General features: G+C 52.5%; 1 protein-coding gene across 2 annotated transcripts in view; it reads right to left on the reverse strand.

The window, feature by feature from the left end:
• Foxp4 (forkhead box P4) overlaps positions 1–20,087 on the reverse strand; it is a 54,571-nt gene that overhangs the window by 18,481 nt on the left and 16,003 nt on the right. For both annotated transcript variants that reach the window (XM_041655762.1, XM_041655761.1), the window contains exons 2-3: positions 15,878–16,112; positions 2,641–2,736 (exon numbers count right to left, since the gene is read on the reverse strand). In XM_041655762.1, coding sequence (XP_041511696.1) covers positions 2,641–2,736; positions 15,878–16,096 — 315 coding nt within the window. In that variant the 5' untranslated portion in view covers positions 16,097–16,112. The remainder of the gene's footprint in view (positions 1–2,640; positions 2,737–15,877; positions 16,113–20,087) is intronic.

Raw genomic sequence — 20,087 nt, forward strand, 5'->3', positions numbered from 1 at the left:
AAGATGGTAAAAGAAGCTGTGGTGAGGGACAAGTGACCTGTCCAGGAGCAGAATGTGCCCATGGGACCCCAACAGCTTCCCTTCACTACCAAGTCACTCAGGTCCCAAATCCACAGCACATACTTTGTGGTTGGAGGCCCAGCCTTCGTCCTCCCATTTCTTCACTATCCCTAGGCCCTACCTGAGGACAGAGTTCCCACCATCCCCACTCAGAAGACAGACCTGGCTGCAGGTGAAGGGACTGGGGAGAAGCTCAGCCCCAGCCGTGTCCCTGGGACTCCAGGGACTTGAGTGGCACTGGTACTGAGGCACCACATGGAGCAGAGTTCTGAAGCCAGTCCTCTGGGCTCAGCCCGGTCTCTGCTCTTATGTGGAGGGTGTTGCGGTTGGTTTTAACTGTCAATTCGACACAGCCTAGAATCACTAGAGAAGAGAGAGTTTCTGGTTCAGGTTGGCTTGTGGGAATGCCTGTAGGAGGTTGTCTTGATTACATTAATTGATGGGTGGGGGTGGGGGTGGGGAGGTGGGACCTAGCCCGAAAGTGAGTGACATGTTGGCACCATTCCCTGGACTATAGAAGAGCAGAGAAGAAAGCTGACACTAGGCACACATGCGTTCTTTCTCTCTGCTCTGGGATGTGCTGTGCCTGGCCACCATGAATGAGCTACTGCCTCCATGTCCCTGCAATGACGGAACATAACGTGGGCCAAACAAACCTGTCCTTCCCTAAGCTGGCTTTTTTCAGGGCCTTTTATCAAAGCGACAGAAATTAGGGCATGAACTGACTTTGACTAGTTAGCTAGATACTCTGTCTCAGCCTTGGCTTCCTCATTCGCAAATGGATTAATAATAGCAGATGTCCCATGGGCGTGAGGACAGAGTGCCGGATACTTGTACAGGGCCAGCCTTGGATAAGCACTCTGAATCCCGGCTGGTAGGGGGCGGGCTTGAGAAGACCTGGAGTTTGATCTTCCAAACCCACTCCTGGGACCAGCCAGTGTAACCTAACTGCTCAGCTCCAGGCCACTGAGACTGTCTCTGAGGAGGTGGTGATAATTCTGAAGCTATCTTGGGGATGACATGTGAGGTTATCCTCTGGCCTCCACAAGCACATACACAAATGTGCACACAAGCACGAGCACACGTGCACAGACATGAACAAAAAGAAGGACTTGATAGCTGCTGAGCGGGTGAGGAAGCTGACCCCGGGCAGCGAGGAAGCAAAGAGGGGGCCACCTTTTCTCTGCTGGAGCCCGAGGCAGCTCTCTTTGGCAGGGGAAGGTGCCTAAGGAAGTGACCTTGAGATAACCATCCCAGCACCCACTGGAAAGTCCCCTAATGCTGCTTCTCTTCCAAGGCCACCCAACTCCTCCTGCCCTGCTGGGGTTGGAGTTCACCTGGAGTTTTCCATTTGTATGTGTGTGGAGGGGGGGCTTCCTGCCCCACAGCTCTCACCCCCTGTTTACAAGGAGGTGCCAGGCCAGGTCAGCAAGGGGAGGGCAGATACAGACCTGGAGACCATCCATGAGGAGGTCCCTCACCCTCAGCGAGAACTGTCTCCCCTTGAGATCTCCCTCCTTCCCTCCCTCCCTCCCTCCCTCCCTCCCCTGCTGCCTTTCCAGACTTTGTCCTCCCCCATCCCAGCCACAACCCTTAGCCAGTTCCCCACTTGGGAGAACTCTCAGGTTGCTTAGATTGCTCTGAGGCCACTGATGGTCATGGCTGCACAGCTGTCTAGCACCCTGAACTTTTTAAAAGCACTTTCCAAACATATGCTTAAAAAAAAAAAAAGCATGAATAACTTGTCTGTAAGTACAGAACCTCTCCAGGACCACTGGCTGGGGTCCTGGGTCCTGCAAGCACCCTGAGCCTGTCTCATGTCCCTGCTCCTCTGGGTTCCCTCGGGCACAGGGGCTCAGAGACAGCTCCACAGGGTTCACACCATTCCCCTCAAACTTCCTTTCAGAGCCTGGCTTAATCCTATCCTCTATCCTCCGTCCCAGCCTCCCTCCCTGCCACAGCAGGGAGGGGGCTCCGGTGGCAGGGAGGAAGCGGCTGGCCAGAGTAGTGACCCACGGGGACCCAGACTGCAATTCTCCCAAGTTCTCTGTGACACAAAAGGGTAAACAGAAGGCCAGGCTTCCCCACCGCCTCCTGCTCCCCTCCCCCTCCAGCCAGCCAGATGGGCCGACAGGCTGGGGGGGGAGGGGACAAGGGAAAAAAGGGCAGATTGTGCAAAAGAAAACAGAAGAGACAGGGATGGCAAGAGACAGGAAACGGAGAGACTGGGAGAGATAAGGGGGAGGGGAGGCTTAGTGATTCTTCAACTGAGAAGTCTAGGAGGAGCCAAGACCCAGTTTAGGGACCGGGAAGCACGTGGGGAGGAACCCCAGTGAGTCAGGTCCAGAGAGAGGTGCAGACAAAGAAGCTAGGCAGACTCAGACCTGGCCGATCAGGTGGAGACAGGGGAGGTGTTGGTGCCTGGGCCCCACCCTACAGTGAGTGACAGTACTTCTTTCAGGAACGTGGGGGCTAGGTATGGGTCTGAGGGGTCTCTGACTGCTCCCTGGGCCAAGCATACCCCCAAGCCCCTGACCTCTACCCCAACCCTGCCTCGTATGAGTGGGTGCACCCTCTCACCTGCACTGCAGAGGCCGACTGTTTGCTGTCATTGTTCCCCGGGGAGTTCAGGCTGGAGACTTGCTGCAACAGGAACTGCCGGGCCACCTGGAGAGCCTGTAAGACAGGGGCTGAGTCAGTGTGAGGCCCCAGCGATGCCCTCAGAAGTGGCTGGGAGCGGGGATGAGTACACGGAAGGGGGTGGGGAGGCCGGGCAGAAAGGCTCCTATGGGCTGGGGGAAAGGACGGCGTCACTGAGGTCACTACACGGAAGGGGGTGGGGAGGCCGGGCAGAAAGGCTCATATGGGCTGGGGGAAAGGACGGAGTCACTGAGGTCACGGCAGGATCAGTGCAGACGGCCAGGGCTCACCAGGGATCAGAGTGGTTTTTAGCTGGGACAGCAGATGAAAGGGTCAAGGGTCAAAAGGACTCCAGGTGAAAGTGCAGGAGGGTGAACTCAGGGCAGAATAAGTAGGTGCTTTTTACTGAGCATCCCCGTGCCTGGTGCAGCAATGATTTGTTTGCTTGTTTGTTTTTGAGGCAGCCCATGGCTGCCCTGGAACTCAGAACTCAGCATGCTCAAGACCAGGCTGCCCTGGAACTCAACACGCTCAACACCAGGCTGACCTTGAACTTAAGAGATCCTTGGTCATCACTCAGGGCTAGAGGCCAAGCTCTTGATCTTCCTTTTAAAAACTGAGTTAGGGCTCATCAGCCTTCTTTCTAGGTGAGGCAGTGAAGCTTCTAGGAGGTTAAATCAGTAACTTGGCCTCAAGATCAACTGACCAGCCCAGGAGGCTTGCTTCTGAGGTTTAAGGAAGGGAGGAGGTGGGTGTCAACCAAGAACTACCTACAGGACTGGCACTGCCATGAAGCTACTAGGGCACACAGTGTGGTTGTGGTGGGGGGGAGGGAGGCTCAGTAGTCCTGAGGAAACCAATCAGATTTGAAGCAGTGTCTAAATGATCAGAGTCACCACATGAGTGCCTAGCTTCGTGGCCACAGTGACAAAAGACTGGGCAAAGGGGATCCTAGGAATGGGATGGGGAGTGCAGCAATTACTATACGTGGGTGGTGAAAAGTCTGAAGCGTCAACAGCTCCTCTGGGGTCCAGCCAAGATCTGTCCCTAAGACCTGGAGGTGGATGGAGGTGGTGACAGTGGGGGACCTGTCCAGTCAGTTCCAGGTTCCTCAAAGGCCTCCTAGAGAGCCAGAGCAGATGTATTCAGGCCCTGGAGGCCAGGCTTTGACACCAGGCAGATGTGGGCTGCAATCTCAGCCCTGTAGCTGCCTGGCTGTGACGTTGGGTAAGTCATTCCCCCTCTCAGTGGTAAAACTGGGACACTACCCACTTCAGAATCAGGAGGAGGGATTAAAAGACCAACGCTGGCACCTCGTTGGCATTCAGGAAGCGTATACCCTTTTCTTCTCGATAATTCCCAGGTGGCTAGCTCCTTACCCACTCCCAGCGGCCCACACTTGTTAGATGAAGGTACCCAACTTGGAGCTGGCTCGTACACTGGCACCCACACCTGTTTCTTTCTCACGGGGATTCCATTCCCCTACCCCAGCATCTCTCCGTTCCCCTGCCTCCTCTTCCCAACGCTCAGGCCAAGCCCGGGGCCTCTACACATCCTTAGGCCGCAGCAGTACCGTGGATGTGTGGTGGACACTCAGAGCTTGGCAAACACCCTCTGAGCGCCCACTGTGTACCCAGTGTGACTATATCTATACAGTCCACCTGCACGGCCCTTCACAGTGTTGACTGGCACAGCTTCCTGGGGCTTCAGTCTAGTTTACCTTAGGACATTGTCTAAATACTCCCTGGTGTATCTATGGGAACGTGTGCTCCTTGGCAGCCCTGTTCCCTATCCGCTCCTCCTTTCGGATGCCCCACACCTCTAGGCATAATCAGGGTCCTGCCTCTCCGAAGGTTTTCTTTAGGAAGCAGAAACTGGACCTTCCCGGACCAAGAGAATTTCAGAAACTCTAGAAAGGAGAGGATGGCAAGGAGGTGGCCAAGGGACCTTAGGAAGACATTCTGGCCTTCGTTGCCCAGCTCTTACTGGCCGCCAGGTCTAGACATATAGAATGCTTCTTGTCCTCTAAAGGAACACCATGGAAAAGTGGCGGGAGGAGGGGACTAGGCGGGAAGGGGTGGAGGCTGACCCCAGAGCTGACCAGCACAGATGATTCAAAAGAGACATTAGTCAGGGGATGGGGGACAACCCCCCCATGTGGGCGGAACAACAGCAGAGGAAGTTCGGCAGCAGCTGGGGAGAGAGCCTGGCCTAGTCTCTGGGGCTGCAGAGCAGCCAGGAGAGTTGAAATCACTCCTCACCAACTCTCCTACTTTGTGGTTCCCTGGAGCAGGAAATTACAAGATTTACAGGGGTGCGTGGGGGTGGGTGGGTGGTGGTGGTGGTATGACAGGGTCCTACAATCTCATTCCTGAAAGCAACAGACCCTCCGCTCCCCACCTCCACCCTGCCGTGGGGAGCTCACCCTTAGGCCAGCTGAGTTAGGTGAGGTTGTTCACCCCTCCCTGTCCCCCAAGGGCTGTCTGTTTCTTCTCTTCCTCCCCGCCTCTCCCACCTTCGTTATCATGTACAAAATGCCTACTGTGTGCTAAGTCATGCTAGGTGGTAGGTGTCCTGGCCCCAGGTGTTCAACTGCTGGGAGCAGGAGTTCTCTAAAGAGCCTGCGCAGGAAGCAGGGAACTGGATTATCAAAACCACCCTCGGCCCATAGAAGGCCCTCCACTGCTGTGGGGCTCTGAGCAGGCCTCCCAGAGAAGGTGGCATGGGGGCACCAGAAACCTGGAGTCCTGAAGGGTCTGTTCATCAAGCAGACGAGGAAGAGGAGGAGGTGCTCCTATACAGTGTGGCAGCGCACCTGAGGTGACTGTGGCAGGGGCAGGAGGACTTGAAATAATTCCCAGGTCAGTAGAAAGCTGGACCGTGCTGGGGAAGCAACAAGAAGGGCTGGAGACTGGCTGCGGGGCCCTGAAGCTGTGCACCTGCTCTCCAGCACCTCACTCATTCACTGCCTCCTCCCTTCTTCCCACAGGGTCCTGGCCTGGAGGGCTGGGAAGCCTACCAATGCCCTGGAGGGATGGGAAGCCTACGGGGACAAAGCAAGTTCCTTTCTCATACTTGCCTAGAGCAAGCCTTGACCCATCTGGAAGGCAGTATCACCTAACGAGTACGCAGTAGGTGCCAAATGATGAGTGTGGATAAACTCCAGGACCGTGGTCTAAGCTCCCTCCTCAAATGGCCATGGCAGGTCACATGGCACTCAGTGGGCAATAACTGCTGTTCAAGCACCTGGCTGAGGATGGTGCATCACCTGGGAGCCTCGGGCGTCCCCCAAGCTAAGCTGTCTTCATGTAGACGTTTTTGATGTAGGTGGGTCTTCTTTCTATGTGTTGCTTTCATTGGTTAATTAATAAAGAAACTGCTTGGCCTGATAGGTCAGAACATAGGTGGGTGGAGTAGACAGAACAGAATTCTGGGAAGAAGGGAAGTGAGTCAGTCACCATGCTTCTCCTACCCAAGACAGACAGTGGTTAGAATCTTTCCAGTAAGCCACCACTTTGTGGTGCTACACATATTAATAGAAATGGGTTAATCAAGATGTGAGAGTTAGCCAATAAGAGGCTGGAACTAATGGGCCAGGCAGTGTTTAAAAGAATACAATTTGTGTGTTGTTATTTTGGGGCATAAGCTAGCCAGGTGGCTGGGAGCCGGGCGGCAGGAACACAGCCCGCTGTTCCTTCTACAACGTTTGCCCAACAAAACTTCATTTGAGCTTCATCCGTCAGTGTAAAGCACCACAAGGGCCAATGTCTTCTGTCCCTGCCACTGAGGGTCAAAGAAACCACTGGACCCATAGCCTCTGAGACATAAAAACAACAGGCCCTGACCTCATAGCCCAGCTCACCTCCTTCAGTGATGCTGCCCAAACTGGAGCCACCCAGTGTGTGTGTGTGTGTGTGTGTGTGTGCGCGCGTGCGCGCACAGGCACACACAGGTGCCTATGTAGGGATAACAGAGGATGACTTTGAGGAGTCCATTTTCCCCTTTCACCCTCACATGGGTTCTGGGGACTGAACTCAGGAGGGCAGGGTTGGCACAGCAACCACTTTACTCTGGGCCAGGAACCCCTTAAGTGCATGGATGTCAAATTCAGCTGTGAGCTTCCCACCCCCAACACACAGTAGGCATAATCCCTGCACACAAAGTCCATCTCATTCCAGGCTAAGTATGGGAGGCTGGCAGAGGGTGACCCCAAGTTCAAAGGTGTTAACCTGTGAAGGCGCTTCTGCAGTGTCAGGATGGCCAAGAGGTCCACGGGGCCAGGGGCTATCCAGGAGCGTCCCTACACTAAGCTACAGGGCGGGCGTAACTATGTTCACCTTATAGACAAGGAAACAGGGCCCAGGGTACCAGCTCAGACCCAGACACACATGCAGGCAAAACACCAACACATATAAAATAAAACTAAATAGATGAAGGAGGAGAAGAACATGGAGATCCAGAAAGGGGCCTAGGGCTTACCCAGAGACACAGCAGCACAAGCAGAACTAAAGCCCACCAGACCTTTCTGCAGGAAAAAGGAGCAAGAGCCGGCAGGGTAATGGGGGCAGACTCCGAGAACCAGGAGGGTGATGGGAGAGAGACTTCACACCAGGGAACTGTGTTCACACGTAGTCAACCCTAAACTTGCTGGTCTAACTCTGGAAATCCACACTTTCTTCTCTGTTCCTGGAAACTTTTTGGCAAAACTGGAACTCAGCCCTGTCCATATTTGGTGATATTTATGTGAGCTTCAGGGGTCAACTCAGTCACTGAGCTCACAGGGCAAGTTCCTCCAACCCCCGAGGCACCTATTGGTCCTGTGTTTATCACTAATGTGCTGGGGGCAGGCTGGGGGAGAAGGGGGACCACAAGGGGTCCAGGACTGCTATCTCTTCCCTGAGTCTCAAATCTGAGAAGCAATCTTAGGAAAGGCTGCCAGTTTCAGGCCCAGGACAATCCCAGGAGCCATGGTCAAGTTCAAGGAAGAACTCTTAACTGCCAGAGCTCCCTGGTTTAGTGGGCTGACATGACCACCAGACAAAACCCGAACACAGCGAAGACTTATGCTGAGGACAGCGAGCTACATAAAACATGGCCATGTCCAAATCAGGAGCAGAAGGAGAGAGAGCACAAGCAAGGAACTCAGGACTGCCAGGGGTACACCCACACACTGAGACAAGGGGATGTTCTATCGGGAACTCACCAAGGCCAGCTGGCCTGGGTCTGAAAAAGCATTGGATAAAACCGGACTTGCTGAACATAGCAGACAATGAGGACTACTGAGAACTCAAGAACAATGGCAATGGGTTTTTGATCCTACTGCATGTACTGGCTTTGGGGGAGCCTAGGCAGTTTGGATGCTCACCTTACTAAACCTGGATGGAGGTGGGCGGTCCTTGGACTTCCCACAGGTCAGGGAACCCTGATTGCTCTTCGAGCTGATGAGGGAGGGGGACTTGATCGGGGGAGGGGGAGGGAAATGGGAGGCGGTGGCGGGAGGAGGCAGAAATCCTTAATAAATAAATAAATTAAAAAAAATTTATAGTCAATAAAAAATTTCAAAATAAAAAAAAAAAACATGGCCAAGAGACACCTCACCGCAGAAGCAGGGAGTATTCAAGGCTGAAAAGCAGATAGTGCAAAGGTCCTGAGGTAGAAAAAGCAAAACATGAGGAGTGCCATAAACTATACCCAGGCCAGCCAGGTGGCATGTGCTTTTAATTTCAACATCTGGAAGCAGAGGTAGAAGGATCTGGAGTTTGAGACCAGCCTAGGCTACATAGCAAGACCTCTTCTCTCTGAACATACACCCCATACGCCCCCTCCCAACCGGGAAGCAGGCTGAGGCTGAATTCTAGAGACATGGAGCGACCCCATTAAATAAGGGCAGGGTGGTTTTTGTTTTTTGCTTCCTCTGTATGCCTATGCGTGCATGCACACATGCGCACACACACACACCTGTATGTGGAGACCAGCAATCAATGCTGGCATTGTCCTCAATAGTTCTCCCTTTATTTTATGAGACAGGGTTTCTCCCGAGTTTGCCGATTTGGCTAAGCTGGCTGGTTAACAACCTGCCCGTCTCTGCCTTTCCAGCACTGAGATGCCAGACTTTTGAAATGAGCACCAGGGACCAGAACTCAGGTCTTAATAATGAGAGTATGCCAAGTACTTTACTGAGTCATGGCCCTAATCTGTTTGTTTTTTTTAAATTTTTTTTTTTTTTAATGTGTATGGTCTTGTTTGTTTGGTTTTGCCTGTAACACATCCGTGCCTCTGGTGTCACAGAGGCCAGAAGAGGGCATCAGATTACAGACGGTTGTGAGTCACCATATGGGTTCTGGGAATCTAGCCCTGGTCCTCTAGGAGAGCAGTCAGTGCTCTTAAGGCACTGAGCCATCTCTAGCCCCATCTTTTTTTTTTTTTTTTTTTTGGACAAAGCCTTGCTGTCTGTGGGCTAGCCTTGAGCCCATGACTTTCCTGCCTCAGTGGCTCAAGTACTTTTAATATAGGCACACACCAGAGCACCTGACACTTCAAATGAAGCTCACCTCATTGAGTTCCTTAAAAGCTCATGCAGCCCACAAAACTCCTTTTGGACAGACCCAAGGAGGGAACGGCAGGGAGAAGGGGTCAGAGGCTGCCACCAGAGACAGAACTAACCTAGGGGGACACAGGTTCTTGACCAGTAAGGCTCTGTCCTCCAGTGAGGAGATGTAAAGATGAAATTATACGCGGGGGGGGGGGGGGCGTGCGGTGGGGGAGACTATAAAACCCCCAAAGTGATTCTACGTTTCTTCCCTTGGATCTTTTTTTTTTTTTTTTAAAGAAAGCTTTTTGGAAAAGGCTGTAAATTTTTTTTACACCAACCTCGTAAAAATGACATCGGCACATTCTCAAATTAGAACCATTAAAATGAAAACCAGCGAAGCACAGACACAGACAGGCCCTCCCAGGTGGGAGACATCCCCAGGACGTTCGCAGATTCAGGGCCCTTGCCGCCAACTCTACAGAAGGTTCTCGCTTCATGAGAGGTTGGCCTCGGCAGGTGCGGACAGCCACGGGCCAGTGGCATAGAAGGGACTCTATCCTCGGAAGGCTCCTGTGGCTTCCCCTTGCAGGTGCCTTCTCAGCAGCTTGGCCTGAGGGACATCCAGAGCCAGTTTGGCATGGTTCTGGTCTGAAGGGATGGCACCCAAGCACTGACAAGGAGCGAAAGTGAAGAAGTGGACAGCATGTTCCTAGCCAGGTCTTCTGTCCTCACTGTAGAACTCTCCAGAAGTGGGTCTACTTCACACTGCCTGGCCCCAGCCACTTCTACAGGGTGCTGGACTTAGACCAGAAACTGGCAGATACATCCCCCAGGGATCCTACTAGGGCATCTCAGAGCAACACCAGCTCACACGTCAGGTTCCACGGTAGCCCACGGGTGACTGGAATACATACAACCCTCTTCACTACAACCCTCACCCTAAACCCTTCCCCCATCTCCACCTCAGTGGGGACTAAAACGCTCTGCTGTGGAGAGGAGGAACAGTCAGGAGCCTTCCCCCAGGCACTGGGCCCCTTCCTCCAGCCATGACCCCCAACCCCTCCAGCCCCCCCCCCCCGCTTCTCATCTGCCTGGGTGGTTTTTCTCTGCACACCCCAGCTCCTCTGAGGAGGGACTCCCTCTCCAGATGGACAAAGAGAACTTGGTTATAGGACCAGAGCTGACACAGGAATCCAGGGCGTGAGGCTGCAGTACTGACCAGCAGAAAGGCTTCAGACAACTAACTGTTGGCAGCCTGTGGGCGGCGGGGTGGGGCTGATCCCCTCTGGAAGCTCCCTTTCCACCCAGTTCTCCTAAGGAGCTGGCAGAGGAGGGCCAGACGGAGGAAAGCCTCTTTCCATTCTTCTCCTCCCCTCCCCCTAGCTCCCTGACTCAACCCCCATCTCTTAGGAGGGGGTGAGTTAAAAGCCCATTACGAGGCTGAGCCCCCCAACCCTTTTGAAACTCCTCACAGGATGTGGACGGGGTGGGATTTGGCCCGGTTGCCACGGCAACTGCAGTGGGAGTTCCCAGACACTAGGCAACCCTCTGGTGACCCTCTCTGACCTGTCACCCCTGCAACCCAAGGACAATGGGAATGCTGGCTCTGGGGGCCCAGGACGCCTTTCAGCTCAGTGGCCATTGGTTCTGCCTACCCCCACCCTGCTAGTTCAGCCCTCCTGGCCCCAAGTCCAGTTGTCTGCCAGCAAAACCAGAAGTCCCTAAGACCTTCCAAAACCAGGGCAGAGGCACACCTTCCACAGCCCAAGTCCGACAGGAATTTGTGGGTCCCCACAGCATTTTCATTAGCAGAGGCAGAACAAGGTTCAACTTGCTCAGGCTGATCTCCAGCTCAGTGGTAGCAGAAGATGACCTTGAACTTCCAAGGTTCCTGTGCCCACCTTTCAAGTACTGGTGAAGGAGGCACAGGAGTGACTTCACACCACATGAGCGACTTCACACCCAATTTATGCTGAGCCGGGGCTCGAACCCAGGGCATCACATGTGAGGGAAAGCACTCCACCAACTGAGCTACAGCCTCGCGGCCCTCCCACACCACCCTCATGGGACAGTCTCCAGAGAGCGTGGCTGCAGAAGACACGGAGGCCCCTGGCAGAGAGTGGAGCTCTGGGAAAGACTGAAATGGAGCAGTCAGCAAGGACTCTGTGCAGCCAGAACTGGCCTGGCGGCTGAGCTGGGTCGCCCCCTCACCTCTGTTTAAACAAGGTCCCAGCCTGCTGTTGCATGGAAACAGCGCACCAGATCTTGTTCCAAAGTGACATGACTGCCCTCTTCAGTGCTGTTTGCTCCAGCCTAAAGTCCTGTCAACCGCCTGACTTCTGACTCGCCCTGTCTGGCTGTCTCTCAACTCATTACTCCTAAAGGCCAGGACTGTCTTTCCAGGACTTGTTTACCAAAGAGACATGGACTCACAGACAAAGGGATTGGGGCTGGGAGACCCTTGGAGGGCAGAAGGACAGAATGTCATTTGCAGACTCATTCAGTCAAACCTCTGTCTGAAGCAGGCACTGGAGTGGTCGCCTAGGGTCTTCCTCACAGTCTTTTTTTTTTTTTTTGACACAGGATTCATATAGGCTAGTCTCCAACTCTACATACCTAACGATGACCTTGGATTTCTCCATGTCCTGCCTCCATCCCACCTAAGTACTGACATGTGCTACCATGCTCAGCAGGGATGCTTGTGTGAGTGTGTGTGTTGTGTGTGCTCACCTGTGCAGGCATGTGATGAAGACAGACGTTGACATTGGGATGTTCCCCTTAATTGCTTTGCCACATTACTTTAACATTTTTTATTTATCTCTTTTTCAAGAATTACGGACATGTATATGATATGGCTAGTACCCCCATCATATTTTCAGACACAGTGTCTCTCACTGAACCCGGGCCTTACAGTTTGGATTATAGTTTGGCCAGCCAGCTCCAGGGACTCCTGTCTCCCCCTTACCCGACACACTAGGCCGGGATTATAGGTGTTATATATCAGAGCATTCACTGTTCTGTGGGTGCTCAGGCTCCAAGCTCATGCTCCCATGCTTTAGAGCAAGCATTCTCCCGACTCCACCATCTCCAGAGCCCCAGGGCTCTGTCTGACTCAGGGTCTCACCAAGTAGCCCAGACTGTTCCTAAACTTGAGATCCTCCTGCCTCAGCTTCTTGTACTATACATGGCTTTAAATTTACTCCCCTCCATTTTTTAAAATTAATTTATTATTATTAGAGTGTATGTGTGTGTGCGCGCGCATGCGCGCAGGTGTCCAGGTGCCCCAGTGCAAGTGTGTGGACAACTTCCAACAACCGGTTTTCTTCTTCCACTGGGGTTTGAGTTCAGCGAGTGCTTTTACCCGGTGAGCCATCATCTCTTGGGTCCTGCCTTCCTTTCCTGTTTTAAGGGACCCTTTTAGCCAGGCAGGAGGTATTCTCACTCACCAAGATTCACACATGTACTTAGCACCCACTGTGTGTGAGAAGTTCTTCTTCCTCCTGCATCACCCAGGCGATTGTGGCTGTAGTGGGACCAACAAGGAGAGAGCTGAGCCCTGAACGACAGCCTGGAGGCTGTCAGTGCTGCCTCTGGTGGCCTCATCTGCAAAGTGGGAATGATATGGCCTCTCTCCCCAGGGATGCTGAGGCAATTTAATGACATTTAATGACACAGTGAATCCAAAAGCTGTCTTCTGCAGACGTCCTGCTTATGGCTGAAAGGCAGATGGAATCAACAGATCAACCTCCCTTTCTTGATCTCGTTTACCCCGCCAACAATAACATCTGTTTTCAGGGGGAGGGGCCCAAGAATTGCTGAATGTTCTCCCCCAAAGCCTCAAGTCATCTGCTGGAAGTGGAAGAATGACCCACAGGCTATGTTTTGCTTTAATTGAAAATTTTATAATTTTAATTTTGCAGTGTTATTTTTGAAGTTTAAAGCCAACGAGACCTTTTTTTTAAGTCTCACATATTTTCCTTGGGCCTGGGCACTTCTCCCGTGGTGAGCCCAAATGGATAAAACGGCCCCTTGCCTGCCTGCAAATCCCTGTCCCAGATTACTTGTGAAGTAGATACAGAGTTTTCCAGGACGTTGGGATGGTCCCCAAAACAAACGGGAACAACTGGAACGCGGAATTGAGATGGCACGTCACGGCCCGTGTACGGGGCAGAGCCTAGAAACTTGATCAGTACAGATGGTTCTGCCTCTCCCGCCCAAACATCTCCCCAGCTACCCAGAGGCCTGTGTTTATGCCTCATGGAGAGCTTTCTAATTTCCTTTTGAAAATTACATTTTATTTACTTAGTTTGTGGATATGTATGTGTGTACACAAGCCACAGTGCGTGTGTGGGGGTCAGGAGACAACTTGCTGGAGTCAGGTCTTTTCTTCCACCTTGTGGGTCCTAGGGAATCGAACTCAACTTTGGTGGCAAGCCTCTGAGTCATTTTGCTGGCCTCAAGGTTTTTTGGTTTTGTTTTATTAAAGTTTCCAGTTTAGGCGGCTCCTCCAACCTCATGTCACATTTGAAGTTTTGCATGGTTTTCTCTTTGCAAAGAGATGCAGAGGGTCCAAAACAGTGTGACCTTGGAAACTTCTAGGGGTCTATTTTTTTAAGATTTAGTTTTAATTATGTATATGTATGTGTGTCTGTGTGTATATGCACAGGAATACAGGTGCCTACAGAGGCCAGAAAAGGGAACTGAAGCCCCAAACTGGCATTACAGATGTTCGAGCAGCCATGTCGGCACTATGAATCAAGTCCCCAGCAAGAGCCCGTCTTTAGCTGTATTTTGATAGAAAGCAGGATTCTGTCCCAGCAGAAAGCACAGACTCAGTGGTTCTTTCTTCCCAGAGATTCTGCTTAAGAAGGGTGATGACAATGCCCACCAACTCACAAGGATCATATCCCTGAGGATCTGAGTTCGATCCCTGGGTTCCACATGATGGTTCTCCAAAGCTCCACACACATACTGTGGCATGTGACCACTACACACACACACACACGCACGCGCGCACACACACAATATAATAAGATGCCAGGTATAGTGGCTTCCTCCTTTAATCTCAGCACAGAGAGGCGGGCAGATCTCTATGTATTTCAGGCCAGCCTGATCTACATAGCACATTCCAGGCCAGTCATTGCTAATAGTGAGACCCTGTCTCAAAACAAAACAAACAAACCCAAACAAAAAAACCCCACAAAGACTGAGAGTGACTACGGAAGGTACCCTAAATTCATCTCTGCCCCCTGTACACAGGACAGGAGCACATACAAGCCAATAACACACGCAGAAACTGTTAACTCCTCTACTTGTTCACACTTACTTGAACAAATGTAAAGCGTGTCACACTGGCGGCTTCTGGTCCTAACAACTCAGTATTTTAGTGGCCAGGGGCATGTGGCTGCTAAGATGCTGGCTTAGACTCAGGACAGGTCCCTGTGTGATGGGGCTGATCACCTGTAGCATCAGTGAACTGCTTCTGGAGCAACCCCCAGGACATTGTGTGGTCTATGGGAGGAGCCTGGGTGACAGCAAAGTCTGCAAGGTGCAAAGGTCCTGGCTGCAAGGCTCGGATGGATGGTATGGAGCATCCGGAGGTCCTCCTGTTCTACTTTCCCAGCTGAGGCCCTAAGGGTCAGGCCACCAGCAACAGTTGAAGAGGCAAAGTCAAACCAGATGACTCCCAAGGCCAGGGATCCCCTCCACCCCAACCCCTGGGGGTCTGCTCATTCATAATCTAACGAGGTTCTCCACCTAGCGCCCTGTCCTGCAGGGTGGAGATTATAGGCTCCTAGTGTGAGCCTTTAAAATAAAATACAAGCCTGGGCTGGAGAGAAGGCTCAGCAGTTAGGAATATCTGCTGTTCATGCGAAGGACTTGAATTTGATTCCCAACACTGGTATCAGGTGGTTCATAATTGTCTACAATTCCTGTTACACAGTATCTGACACTCGGAGCCTCTGCAGGCCCCTGAACTCACAAGCACATACTGTGTGCAGAATGCAGACATACCCATAATTAAAAATATAAAAATAAGCTGGGTAGTGGTGGCATAAACCTTTAATCCCAGCACTTGGGAGGCAGAGACAGGTGGATCTCTGTGAGTTCAAGGCCGGCCTGGTCTACAAAGTGAGTTCCAAGACAGCCAGTACAGTTACACAGAAAAACCCTGTCTTGAAAAAAAAAATACGTGTGTGTGTGTGTGTGTGTGTGTGTGTGTGTGTGTGTGTGTATGTGTGTGCAGGTACCTTTCCCCTCCCTTCTTGGGCCTCTTTCCAGATTCTTTGGCCACTTAACCTCTTCACAGCCTTGGTTCACAGTACAAATGAAGACACCCCTGTGTGCACAGCACACACTCCCAAACCTGTTAATATAGCCAGTTTTCCAGCCACGTGCCAAGACATCCACCCACTCAAAACAGACTTTCAAAGCCCAGGCGGCTGTCAGTCCTTATGGCTTTGCTGGAACTATTTCAAACTTCATAAACTTGAGCCCCCAGTACCAGGTTCAGGCTAGCCACCAGAACAGCAGACACACAGGGAAGTCCCTGGAGGCTGTCCCTTCTCACTATCTAAAAGCCAGGGCGCTAGGCTGGACAGAGCAGCAACACCTGGGTGGAGGGCTTCTGGGAGGTCAGCCTACCTGTTGCTGTTGGAAGTGCAGAAGCTCGGTGGAGCTCATCTCGCCATTGCTGTCAGCTCCGCTGGTGGCGTCCCTGCTGGAGCCGTCCCTCCCTGCGGCAGGAGCCGTGCCTGCAGTCCCGGTCCCACTGCCGCCATCAGCCTGCCCAGAGAGGCTGCCCACGCCGTTCTGTCCAGACGGAGCCGACCTGATTGTCTCCGATGCAGATTCCACCATCATGTCGTTCTACTGGGACCTGGAGAAGAGACATGGGGGAGGGGCTGAGGCGCAAAGACAGATTCCCAGGGCAGGTCCTACCTGGGACTACAACTCAAAGCTGCCCCCACCCACTTCACCCACCCCTGTCCTAGGGTGCTCTCTTCCTCAATTTCCCAGAAGCTCCTCCAGAGACCCTCTCAGTGTGTCACCCCTTCCTGAGCTCAGGCCCCTGCCCTGCAACCTCCCATTTCCCGCTCCCAGTAAGAGTACATGGGGGAGGGTAGGAGACGAGCTCTTCCCTGTTCCCTCGGGGTCTTAAACCTGTTTTGGTCTTTCCTTTTAGCTGGGACCTACCAAACCTCTTCCCTTTCACCAGTAATGGCCCTGGCCTTTGTTCCCACGTAGATATGAGTTCCCTGGAGGCAGAGGTTGCTTTCCCCAGGACACAGCAGGCCCTAATCAACACAGGAAAGTAACTGCCCTAAGCCCTAGTTAGCGTCTATGGAAGGCATCCTGGGGTCCATTACCTACTGTCACACTTAAGCCCGGCTACCAAAGTAACTCATTTATTACTACCCACAGCCCAAGAGTCCTCCTCAGAACAGTGAGATCTGTGTTCAACACCCATTTTACTGACGGTAAAACAGAGGCTGGCAGTACAGGCTTAGGCAAAGACTTAGCCTGTTCCTCCTCAGAACGGTGAGATCTGTGTTCAACACCCATTTTACTGATGGTAAAACAGAGGCTGGCAGTACAGGCTTAGGCAAAGACTTAGCCTGTTGAATGCCCTCGGTCCAAGCCCAAGCAAGCGTCACCCCCAAATGGGATTACTGTAATTCAAGGGGAGAATGTGTGTTTTGGTTCCCATTCCCAGCACTATGTAAACTGGGGTGGGGAAGGAAGGAAAAAAAAACCCTGTCACACTTAAAATCTGAGTCTAGGAGGCTGTGGTAGGAGGAGACCCAGGCCAGCCTGAGCTACAGGATAATCTGCCTCAAACACAAAACGCAGGGCTGGAAAGATGGCTCAGAGGTTAAGGGCACCCAAATAAGAGTGTTCACAACTCCAGCTTCAGGGGATTTGACACCCTCTTCTGGCTGCCACAGACACCCACACAAGTGTGCATCTACACACACATACACACACATGTAAATCTGAAAAGAAAAGCCAAATGAACAAACTAATTAAAAATTGGGTCTTTTAAAATATATTTATTTTATGTACATGGGTATTTTGTCTGCATGTATATCTGTGCAGCATATGCGTGCAGAATCCAGAAGAAGGCATCAGAGCCCCTAGGACTGGAGTTACAGATAACTGTGAGATGCCATGTGGGGGCTGGGAATCGAACCAGGGTCCTAAGGAAGAACAACTTGTGCTCTTAAGCCCTGAGCCATCTCTCCAGCCCCAAATCAGGTATCTTATCCAAAGCATCAGAATCAAGGCCCAAATGCCCCCTCCTTAAACCTGGAGTGCTGTAAATTCTCCAGAGACAAGGTGAAGAGCAGGAGAGCAAGGGGTGAGGAGTTCCCTTCCCCAGCTGCAGCGCAGCCCACCAGCTTGACACACACACTTCAGAAGGGGGATGTTAGCATAAAAAACTATTCTGAAACTAGGGGGCAGTGCATGCCTTCGACCCCAGGCGCATGCATGCCTGTAATCCTGGGACTATGACGCAGAGGGATCACAAGTTCAAGACTAGCCTGAGCGGTACAGTAAGACCCTGCTTCACGTCCCAGCACTCACGAGCATGTGCACGCATGGACACATACAGCAAGCTCTCCTCAAATTCTGGCCTCTATATTACCCCATGAATAATCACCCTAAAGGGAACAGTTGGCACCCACCATGGACTGCTGTTTAACACTTGTCTCAGATGCCCTAAACTTCCATTTCCTTGTCCACGTATGTCATCCTATCCTCTTGCAGTCCTTTACAGACAATGAGTGCTTTTGCCCAGGCTAGCCCTCATCAGCTCATTCTCCATCCACCCCAGGTAAGGCAGAGGTGACGAGGTTCAGAGAGCTCTTGATTTGTCTGATGTCACATAGGGATCAAGTTACTTGAACATCCAACAAGGACTGGAGAAATCAGCCAGATAAACACATCTTTCTCAGCCAACAGGCTGAGGCCCTTCAGGTAACAGATTAAAGAAACTGTAGAAAGTGGCTGAATTACTCCTCTCTCCAGGATGAGGCTCCCAGTCCTGTCTTCCTCCCCTCCCTTTCCGTGTCTCTCCTGCACCAGTTGTTCACCCATGCTGGAGCAGAGTGAGAGAGAAGAGGGGTGCAGGGGGCTACACCACCGCTCCAGAGTCCTCAGGTTTTGACTCTGGACTGTCTCTCTTGTAGTGGATTGGGAGAGGGATCCTAAAGAGTCCATGTACTGCTGAAGCGGCCTTAATGTTCTGGTCAGTAGCTCCCACTCCCGAGTTCTGAGAGGAACTGGAGCAGGGGTAGAGCGTGGAGGTGACAGTTTGGAAGAGATTGAGTACTCGGTCCCCAGCCTTTAATAGCTGTGTCAGCCCCAGGGCTTGTAGCTGCCAAATGATGGATGGGTGGGTGGGCTCTGGCCTCCACCCACCACAGCACAGGACTTCAGCCCCCTCCCCTGAAACCACCCACCCCGAAAACTACAAAAGTAACTTCCCCCACTCAGGCTTGGACCTCAGCTGGGGGAGAGGGAATGGGAAGACAGTGGGAGCCCACTGCCCACTCAGTTCTCCCTCGCCTCCAATTCCAGCCCGGCTGGGGCAGAGAGCAGCTTCCAGCTCAGAATCCCAGACTAGCTGCTCCGAGATCTGAGAACTCCTGGGCCCCAGGGGACAAAGACAAGCCTCCGGGGTGTAAGCACGGCCAGGAGAAAGCAAGAAAAATCTGGCAGTTATTTCTCCCAGGGAAGGGAAAGTGGTCCTCCCCTTCCAACATTCACAGAACACAGCAAAGTTGTAGCTCTGACAGCAAGTTTGGAAAAGGGAGAATGAAAGGAAGGGGGGTGCCAGCAGAGGTGTCCTTTCCTTTCCCTTCCTTTTGGGGAGAGCAGGGAGGGGGGCGGGGCATAGCAATACCAAGTGAACAACATAATTGTGGCAATGTGCCATGTAATAATAGCTATTCAAGGGCCGATCATTCATATTGAACAAGCCTCTCATTTGCATGCTTGAGATTATATGCATTTGAAAAGTCATTTCCGCAGGGTGTATGAATAGCGGCCATTCCCTTCTGGCGTGTGCTCTGCCCCCCCAGGGGCCTTGGCCCCGCTGACACACACCCATATCTTTCCAGGTTCTGGCCCACCCACCAACACCAGCCCCTCAAACCCACATGGCAGGAACTTCCAGGCCCTCTAGGAATCCTCACCTCTGCCCTGGCACACCTGCCCTCCAACCCGAGCACACCGACAGCCAACAGCCTCCAGGCTCACAACGCCTACCCACCTCTCTCAGCAGTGTTGTAAGGAAGACGGGGAGTTCCCTGTACCATAGGTGAGCAGGCACTGACGTCTGGGGCCCAGCCAGCTAGAGGTTGAGTGGGGTGGGGTGCTTGGAGTACACTTTGTTATCAGTGCCTAGTAACTAAGAGGGAGTAGGGGCAAACCACTGGTGCGCCTTATGATCGACCCTAGGCTCTGCCACAAACCAGCTATGAGCCCTTTGCCTTCCTACATCTCAGGGCCTCAGTTTCCCTTTTCTCCGTGAGAAAATAGTTTCAGAAGCTCCTGGGGTGGCGGTGAAGGAACTCCCTGGCCTAGTTGTAAAGTCACACTATTTGGGTGCTGCTGGGAGCCACCAGGAGGCCATTAGAGTCACAGCTTAGTCCCTTGGCCCAAAGGCTCCACCCAACAAGGATCCCAGTTGGCTGACGGCCCATATTCCCGCCCCCTCTGTATACAGAGCCACCCTCCCCTTAGCGGGAGTAACACTTGCAGCGGGGAAGGACACAAGCTGAGATTAGACCACTTAGGCCCAGCTGTGTGTCTCTGGACACGTTGCTGGGCCGCTCTTCACATAGTA

Source organism: Microtus oregoni, unplaced genomic scaffold (assembly GCF_018167655.1).
Source record: "Microtus oregoni isolate MIOR12 unplaced genomic scaffold, Mior012 000007F_ref0000211, whole genome shotgun sequence".
In the NCBI taxonomy this organism is placed as follows: Eukaryota; Metazoa; Chordata; class Mammalia; order Rodentia; family Cricetidae; genus Microtus; species Microtus oregoni.